The sequence below is a fragment of the Penaeus chinensis genome, chromosome 27 (assembly GCF_019202785.1).
Source record: "Penaeus chinensis breed Huanghai No. 1 chromosome 27, ASM1920278v2, whole genome shotgun sequence".
NCBI lineage: Eukaryota > Metazoa > Arthropoda > Malacostraca > Decapoda > Penaeidae > Penaeus > Penaeus chinensis.
In genome coordinates, this window is record NC_061845.1 from 31,135,335 (window position 1) to 31,145,334 (window position 10,000).

Sequence of the window (10,000 nt, forward strand, 5' to 3'; positions counted from 1 at the left end):
ATATGTATAATGACTGTATTACATACATATGTTTATATAGATAGATAGATAGATAGGTATCAGAATTTATAAGAGGTTATTGATAAAGGTGGTAAAGATTAATAAAGGCATTTACTGGTGAAAGTGGCCCTTTGCACCTGTCTGTAAATAGAAATAAAATATCAACTGACATTAAAGTCTTTCCTTTATCTGCTTTATTGAATTGAACATAATGCTGTCACTTGGGATATCTTACAGATGATTACTTGATTTTTTTTTTTCTCTCTCTTTTTTCCTTCTCGTGTTACTTAATTCTTTATAAAATCGTCTCTTATCTACAGGTAATATACATAATTCATATGAGCTATTTGCTATGGCTCCTATTGTGTATATTTATTTTTAAAATACTGTTTAATCACATTTTATGTAAAATTTTCATACATTAACGACCAGACTTATGGTAGTAGTCTTGGAATGGTAATTTATAAGTAATCTTGACCTGGTAACACCACTATACAGCATGGATTCGGATTTTCCAATGGTATTATGATTCAGAGAAACTCCACATTCCATTGAAGCTACAGAGTGCGGTGTTTATCCTATGGAGGGGATACGCCTTTAGTTTTTTACAAGGCACTATAGACACCGTGTCTCGGGGACATAAGGTCGTCATGGTCTGCATAGGCTGGGGCGCTTGTGTGGCACTTGTGCAGTAGTTCAGTATCAACCGCGATTGTGCGTGGACGTCGAAACGGCGTAATGATTTCCGTGTGACAATACGAAGTAGACGAAACAAGGGTCTGCAACTCTTCGTATTCTCCTAGGGGGGAAATTGGACTCGCCAGATGAGAAAATTCACTTACAAAAGCAACCCCATTAAACGTATAAAGTTATTTAATGTGTTTATAATAACCAATTGTTATTATACTGAAATAGAGTGAAGTTACATAAGGGAAGTCACATGTAAAATTGGGAGTTATTCTTATAACGAACACAGAACCCGCTCCAGAGTGGACAAAAATCTATTTCAGTGGCCTAAGTAGATACACGTTTGGGGCGTATGCAACTCGTTTACGAGAGAGTTTAGTAAATCCCAATATCGTAACTATATACCTTTTTTTTCAGTTAGACTTTAACAGGATAAGTATTGTTGATCTAGCAGAAGAACTCAAGTTCCATGCGTGCATTAAGTAAGATTGACTGGTCAACGGATATAGGACTCGTTTTGGGGATCATTGAAACCGTTCACCCTGACCGTTTTGGGCCTGTGCGAGGCGGCGAGGCGCCCCGTGCGGAAAGGCTTAGAGAAACAGGAAACAGTACGCGATAAGCACACTACCCCCAAACCTCGCTCGCTTAGCCACTCAACGCCTCGCGATACGTTCTGTTCACGTGACGCCCGGTGCGCCATGCACAAGGGAACGCACTGATGAAAACACAGTGCTGCTGAGCCTAATTCTATGTAATGAGGAGGATCTACGTTGCACTGCAGAGGGTTGTTTACAGATATAACTCTGCCGCTAGATGGCGTACATATAAGAAAACCTACTCTTATGTGGGTAACTTAACAAAATGAAATTTCACTTTAGTTTAGGTAATATTAGGTACATCATAGATACGGGAAATAGAAGTATCCTTATACAAATATCCATCCTTGATCATTGTAACAAGTATGATGTTATACTACCCTTCAACCGGAACAAGGAATTTAAACCATACCAAAATTATGTTAATGCGGTTAATTAACACAATTTGTACCAGGCATTCTCGTGTCTAGCTGTTCCACTGCCTGAGACTTCGGCGAAATACCTTAATATTTTGGTTTTACTCTGGTAACTTTCACCGCAAGCACATAATGTTTAGCACTCGAAGGTCTTTTGACGCCTGCTGCCGAAGTGAAGAGAAATAAATCAAATTATATGGAGTCGACTGGATGAAGTTGCTGTTGTCTGACAGCTATTGTGTCTGTTATCATTATTATAATTATTATCATTATGATAATAATAATAATTATCATCATCATCATTATCAGTATGTCTATTATTGTCTGGGAGCTATTGTGTCTGTTATCATTATTATGATTATCATTATAATAATGATTATTATTATTATTATTATTATTATTATTATTACTATTACTATTATTATCATCATCATTATCATTATGTCTATTATTGTCTGGGAGCTATTGTGTCTGTTATCATTATTATAATTATTATCATTATAATGATACTGATACTACTAATAATAATTATTATTATTATTATTGTCATTATCATTGTTTATTATTGTCTTAGAGCTATTATTATCTATGTTGCTATGTTGTCTGGGAACGTATGAGAAAGTCCGTTTTTTCTTGCATTTTTAAGGGGGAGACGACAGCTAAGTAAGTAACAGACGTTTACCCCCTTTTTTAATATTTCCCTTTGAAATCTTTGTTTAGCAATTATACTAAAAGGTTGGACTGGTTTCTACATACCATTGAATAACATCTCGATGACTTCATTCATAGGGTGAGTTAGATTCGTTAAAGTTAGGTTAGCCTGGTTTAATGTGTGTGATGTTTATAGGATTTATTTACCCCCCCCCCCCCACCCCCATACAGTTGGTCTTGGGAAGTGGGGTTCGTCTTATCCGGTGAATAAAGGCCTGAACCAAAATCAGAATTTTAGAGATCGATATATGGGCCATGTACGCCTGCATACATAGAATACATAGTAAAACCGTAGTAAATGTGCGTGCGTGAGAATGCGTGTGTGTGTGTGTTTCTGTATGTGTGCCAATATTACGTATGTAGTACGCTTACGATGTATAGTATGATTCCGTTCGATAATGCCATTTTGAAACCCAACAGATGTCATTCAAAAGGGAGCATTGGCAGTGCCAGCTGGTCTCCCCCTCTGAGCGCCTGGCCCACCTGCGGAATTCGGGCCACCTGTCGGACATCACCATCACCTTCCCCGGCCATTCTAAAAGCATACAGGTGAGGCATCGCATTAGTACCTCCGTGTCTGGGTTTTCATTTCTGTTCTACGTATTCGAGTTTGATTATAAAGTTGAATTGATATATTAATGATTTAATTCAAGTTATAACATAATTTTTTTTATTATTATTGTTTTAAGGAAATATTTGACTCCTTAACATAACTGTACAAATATATATATATATATATATATATATATATATTATTTACTTATTTAGTTGAAGTATATAAGCTCCTCAAATGATCTAAAATTTGAATACGCGAATCAGACATCAAATGAGCGACCGTCGCTCTAAAGGTACGTTTTGCTCGGCATCGGTTATCGCTAAACGATGATCGTCAAATGGCTGTCTAGTTATTTACTTTTTTTTAGAGGGGGTGGGGGGCTTCGTCATTCGTTTCTTCTACTAGAAAATGCTTAATTAACAACCTTCTACCCAACTTGCTCTCAGCCATTTTCTCGTGATACTACCTTCATAGGACACTACCTTCTGAGAAAGAACTGTGTTCGACTATTCATGTCTCCCCCCCCCCCCCCCCCACCTCACCTCTCTCCCTTTTTTTCCACAACAATAAACGTATTCGCCTGAATTTATGCTCGCAATGTCGTAGCGGCAGCAAATGTCCCTCGTCGACGATACATTTTCGTTTTGAGTGTTGGTCTCCTGCATAATTCATCTCGGGGGCGCGTAGCTCTCTCGCCCAGGGATATCGCACCGAAGTCTAAGCTCCTCATTCGACAATCAATTCCGTTGTTGTTCTTGCGGTTTTAAAATACGCGTGAACGAGATGTCGGCGGCAGGTGGGCGCGTCTGCTCGCCCCGAAGCCCTTGGTTTCGGGCTCGACTCCCGCGGGAACTGGCTGGTTCTTGGACGTGTATCTGATCAGGTGTTTATGTTTTGGCTTTGGGCATTTCTCTCTCGTGATAAAGGTTCTTCACCGCAGCCAAACGGCATACACAGGTGTGTGTGTGTGTGTGTGTGTGTGTGTGTGTGTGTGTGTGTGTGTGTGTGTGTGTGTGTGTGTGTGTGTGTGTGTGGGTGTGGGTGGGTGGGTGGGTGTGTGTGTGTGTGTGTGTGTGTGTCCGTGTGTTTATATATATATATATATATATATGTGCGTATGTATGTATGTATGTATGTAGGTATACATGTATGTACATGTATATTTGTTTGTGTGTATGTATGTGTGTGTGTGTGTGTGTGTGTGTGTGTGTGTGTGTGTGTGTGTGTGTGTGTGTGTGTGTGTGTGTGTATAACTGCAGCTGACATGCTCCCAAAGTATGGGGATTTCCAGACAAAATTCCAATCCTCGAGATTCTCGGATCCCTCTTGGCCGGTCAGCTGTTCCTCAGAAGGCCGAAAAGGGAGGAGCCAAGAGCCGGCCTGGCGCCACGCCTCCATAACAATTTGTGCTCGAACTAATTTTTTTTTTTTTTCCCCTTGATACAATAGAATTTTTGTAAACATTTTTCATAAAGTACTGTACAGTTTTCCCCCATAGAGCTATGAAGGCGGAAATTGGTTACGAAAATAATATTTACGAATGCGGTTTCCCTGATGAAATTTTCAAAATTCAATTTAAAAGTCCCTTTTTGCTCTTGTCAACCTGTGCCATTTTTTAGTGTTTCTTCAACGTGTTCTTTGAAAATTGTTCAATAAAGAGAATGGTAAAAACAAAACAAAACAAAAAAAATACATATATCAGAAAACAAACCACAAAATAAAATAAAAAAGAAGCAAAAATCCGCGTTACTATAAACAGTAAATTGAGGTGAAGGGGCAGGCTGAGCTCGACAGTTGCCAACTAGGATTTTCACGAATATGGAGTGGTGCTACCTGTATTAGAGTGCCTTGCATTAAGAATAAGATCACCTCCATATCTTAGATTAGTGACAGGTCTGCCTCCCACTGTGATGGACCTTCAAGCTATCGGCCACTGTTTTTATGTCTTGTTCAGCATAATTGTCATAAAAAAAAACCCTCTTGTCTGACACCAATTATAGAGAAATCTTATTCTGTGGGATATTTTCACTACTTTCAACTAAAGTATATAAGCTTTACAATGTGTTTTGGATAACCCGTATCAGTCACATTTTCCCATAGTGTGTCTTGACCTCCTGTGCCAAGTACTCTCCGATAGTCGAGGAAGCATGAGTAGATTGGTAGTAGTAGTATTTAGATGATCAGTTTCAATTTTTGGCCTTGTTCATGTGAAAACGTTTTCGTCATGTAAAGCCGGAATGTCTGTCTCCAATTTTGGGTATATTTTTTTTTCACTTCAGTTCGTTCTGCAATTAATACCTCATTTCAGAATTTTGCTGTAATGTAGGGGGGAAATTGCCATATGTGTATGTTAGTGTCTTTGTGTATGTTAATATGTGTGTTTACATGAGCGTATGCATTTACACACTCCATACTTCCAAAATCCCTTGACCCAAGTCCCTCTGCTCCTCAGGCCCACCGCCTGCTGCTCGCCATGAGTTCTCCAGCGTTCGAGGCCATGGTGTACGGGCCGCTTGCTAAGGACGGCCAACTGGCACTCCCCGAGGACCCACCTGAGGCCTTCGAGTGGCTCCTCAACCATCTGTACAAGAACGAGACCCAGCTGTCGGACGCCCGTCTCGCCACAAAGGTCTACCTGTTGGCCTCCAAGTACCAGCTGGACAATGTCTGCAAGATCTGCTCTCAGGCAATACAGAGCTTCTTTCTTTACTCTCTAGGCTTTAGCTGGTGTATTGCGTAAGGATGTAGTGAAGTATTAACTAGTTGATTGATAGTTGCATGTGCCCATATAGCATGCTAAATAGGGAGTGTGTGTTTTCTCTAGATATATAAATATAATATAATTATATATATATATATATATATATGTATGTATATATTGCTTTGCCTGGACATCGCCTATCAGTGGCCCATCATCACTGAGCGATTACCGCGGTGGACGCATTGCCAGCAGGCGCTCCAGGCTCCACGGTGGAAGCAAGAAGCTTAATCTTCCCATTAGTCCGGGATTGTGGCGGGTGGTGCCTGGCTAAGAAATTGGGTACAACTTGCCATCAACTTGCCATCTTTAAAACGGAAAAAATATATGCATATGATGAAGCGATTAAATCTAATGTACTTCGGTCGCAACTCTAAAATAAGTTCTTAGACACGCAAGTCTCAATATATTAAAAATCGCCATCCGGTATCCTTTCCTACTTTTTGTAAACAAAACAATGAAGCCGTTTTATTTTGTTACATTTATTGTACTATCTTCATTTCGCAAGTAGATCATTTCCGCATAAACTTACTTAAAGGAGATTTTGTTTCTCCATAAGAGATCAAGACATACAAGAGTAATACAATCGAGTTTTATAGTAACAAATGAATTTGTTTCTCTGCGCAAATCGTTGTCTGGCCCTTGTTACAGGCAAGAGGGACCTGGAGAATTGCGCGCGGTTTTCTAAAACTATGTTACCAACAATGTTTTTCAAACTTTTATCGCACACATGCGCGTGACAAGTGTCACTAAAGGCAATAGTATTACAGGAAATAGTTTAAACCAATCGCATGCCATCATTTGTGTCACACGTATGTATCGTGGCAAGGGAAGCAAAGGAATAAAATCTTTGCATAAAATGGATCTCAGATACGCAGGATGTGATCCTCACTGATTTAGTTATATATGATTATTTTTTTAAAAAATGACAACGCCATAGAATTTTTGAGAGCACTCGGTGATTTGCCAAGAGCGATAAATTGCCCACATTGTGATTTACCTTGCCATTTAAATCTATTCAATGGAACAGAATGGCTCAATCTGCCATTAAATACCGTACCCGCAGTGATACAAGCGATGCTGCAGCAAAGGCCAACAACACGTTCCGAGTGTATTCTGACAAGATAATTTTTGTAGATCTCTCCCTGAGGAGTTATTGTAAGGTTTTGTAAGGTTATACTGTAGTGGTTTATGGGCAGCTGCTCTGCCACCCATCCTCACTACTGGAGCTGACGAATATTCCTCAGGTCGTGAATTATAGGGTATGAACAAGGGCATGAGGGGAAAGCGGGCAAAGCTAACGCCCAAGTGGGAACATGGCCATCACCCGTTGGCATGAGAGAGAAATTATTCGTGTTCTGATGATTTATAATTTACAAAAATATATGTATATATTCCCGTAATCTTCTTTATCTCTTTTCGTTTGCAATTAATTTAAATTGCATTACATATGTTGTTATGGAAATTACAGAAATAAAAACGATAGAAAATAATTGTGCTGATAAAATGTTTAGTGGAGTTTTAGGCCAACGCCCGTATTCGGAAGCATGTAACTTCTGCGGTACGCGAATGACGCTGTTGCCATGGTGACGGTACACCGTTTGACTTAGCAAGCGCAAGGCTAACCATCTACGGGAATCGCTTGAGAAAGCAAAACCAATTCTTAAGAGTCTAGGCAAGAAATTTCCCGGCTTAAAACACCTCATGTCATCCCTATCCCAGCTGTGGTAGAGTGGAGGTTTCCCAGGACTCTTCAATGAGTTCCGGGAATGCAAGCTCACCTGTCAGCCCTATCTGAAACATAATGGAGAACAAGATCCCATCACAGCCTAGGGCTGAGCAAAAACTTTTTTATATATATAGAACTGAGTCATCAGGCTTGGCAGCTGTCTTTGTTGAGAAAAAATCTACCTGGTTAAAGCTGGCAGACAGGCACTTATTTTCCCAGAGACCTCCAGCAGCAATCTTTCTGCCTCTGAATGAGGGTCATGTTGTGTGCTGCTGAGTGGTTGGTGACCCATCAGACACACTGCCATTGTTCTGTGAGGAAGGTCTGGTGGCCAAAGTGCTCACAACTTGCCAACCATTCGGCAGTTTCCTTGGCACCCCTGAAAATCTCCCTCAGGAGAACCAAATTTTCAGGGGTTCTCTCCACAAGCTACTTGTCTTGCTGGAATAAGGTGTGTAGCTAGCTTCATGGCGTACTCGTGCATGGCGTAGTTGAACCTCGGGGACTCCCATCACAGTAGCACAGGGCTGTCATGTACATCAAGCATGTGGGAAATTAAAAACCCCTGGGGGGTGGACCAGGAAGCTTGCAATCTCACTCATGGGATCAGTATGTACATAGGAACTATTTGGAAAGGTCACCTCAGCAGGAGGGAGAGGGAACAGTCCTAAGGCTGATTCAACACAGAGAGGGAGCCCAAGCACCCGCAACCATGCGAGGAGGTTCCTGTTACATACACAAACATACACAGGGATACATACACAAACTAATATATACATAGGAACAACCCCCACTACCTGAGCATCTCAGGCATCAGTTCTATCTACACATACCGATGTCTTTGATCAAGTGATAAGTTGACAGGTGTCTCAGTAGTATTTGGTGGTACTTATATTTAAATTCCACTATATATTTCTGTATTTATTTATAAGATCTTGATACAAAGTATAGAAATAGATATACAGAGTCAAAGAGAGACGAAGAATGGGACAGAGCACAGGGTAGCATCGTCGACCAAACCCCAGCCTTTCCATCCCCATTACCGACCCCCAATTAATGCCAAGTCCTCCATTCCAGGTCTTGTTAAATGATGTCACCCCAGAGAATTTCCCAGATGTGTTTGAGTTTGCTACACTAAAAGAAATAAGCCACTCCTCATGAGCTGTTCAGGCGTAAGTAAAATCATCAAATATCTCTGCAAAACTATTCATCACACAACCATTACAAAAGAGTGGTAGAACGAGAATTCTATCATATGGATGAAGGTAAGAACTAGGAAAAGTAAGTGTCCACATGTGAGAAGTGTATCCAACCTCAGTCCCCCTCAGTGAATCATCCATTTGGGCATCTCGAGCTTCTGATCCTGATGTTGGGAAGGTTGTCTGTTCTTTTGCTGTAGCTTTGTCCCAAAGAAGTTAGCCGAAAAAGTTGCACTAATTATAGTAAGCATGACTGGAAAGAGTAGAGTAATTGTTGATCTAATGGAAAGGAAGATCAAAGAAAGAAAGCCAGAAAAATTGGAGGTTTCAAGCTGCTGTACAGCGAGGCAGATGAGGTGTCAGAATCATACTGATTGTAGGTTATCTGTTAAGGAAAGTATCCGCGAACCCTCTATGTCTATAAAATCAATTGACAATATTTATATTTTAACCTATTTTTTATGCACAAATGTTTCCATATATTATACCCCTCCATGCAATAAATAAAATGTTAGATTAACAATAAAATTAATTCAAAAAGGGTTTGCTGGCCTATGAGAGAGGGTGGTGCACCCCCCCCCCCCCCACCCTCGGTTTATTCTGTGTTGGATCAGGGAGAACTCTCCCACGAGTCCGGGTGATTGAGCAATGCTAAATGTTGCACCCTGCAGATAGCAACATACCTCTTTGGTCCTCTATCTGAGCCCCAACCTATAGTTCCCCCACGTTGAACTGCATGGTGGAGTGAGGAAATTTGTATGATTTCTACAAATATACAAAGAGCTGGCTCTCTCTAACAACCTATGCGATCCCCTGGCCTACATCAGCTCTTCTAACTTTTGAAATGCTAGCCCTTCCTGAATTAGTCAAATTGGTGTGGTACCACCTAAAGGTTAAAACTTTTGTGCCCAACCCTATGCGGTGCTTCCACTGCCAGGGATACAAATAAGGTCCAACTCTTGTCGTCTTAGGGAAAATGGACTACTAAGAGTGTGTGACCAGTGGTACAACAGGTCTTCAAGGAGATGACGACTTCCTCTTTGCAGCGATAACAGTAGACTGGTCCAGTCTACTGTTATCACTGCAAAGAAGCATTGTTTTCTAGAGGCAAAATGTTGTGCCTGTATGTTGTTTGCACAGCTAGGCAAGTTCTTTGCCTCTCTTCTAGCCCAACTTCTTTCCTATCATCCCTTATCCTCCAATACTTCTTGCACCACTCACTCTGCCACTACAGTTCGACCTCAGTCCTCAAGGGAAGCTTGAGATCCAGAAAATGCCTCTGGTGACTTGTTTGACCACAAGCAGAGTAGAAGGGAGAGGACACTCCTCCTTCTGCTGCTAGACA

The 10,000-nt window shown here is 40.8% G+C and overlaps 1 protein-coding gene across 1 annotated transcript in view; it reads left to right on the forward strand.

The window, feature by feature from the left end:
- Positions 1 to 758: 758 nt before the first annotated feature.
- Positions 759 to 10,000, forward strand: part of LOC125039688 (BTB/POZ domain-containing protein 6-like) — a 16,547-nt gene continuing 7,305 nt past the window's right edge. The window contains exons 1-4 of the mRNA XM_047633887.1: positions 759 to 777; positions 2,834 to 2,962; positions 5,422 to 5,655; positions 8,534 to 8,628. Of these exons, the coding sequence (XP_047489843.1) occupies positions 2,834 to 2,962; positions 5,422 to 5,655; positions 8,534 to 8,617 (447 nt within the window). The 5' untranslated portion in view covers positions 759 to 777 and the 3' untranslated portion in view covers positions 8,618 to 8,628. The remainder of the gene's footprint in view (positions 778 to 2,833; positions 2,963 to 5,421; positions 5,656 to 8,533; positions 8,629 to 10,000) is intronic.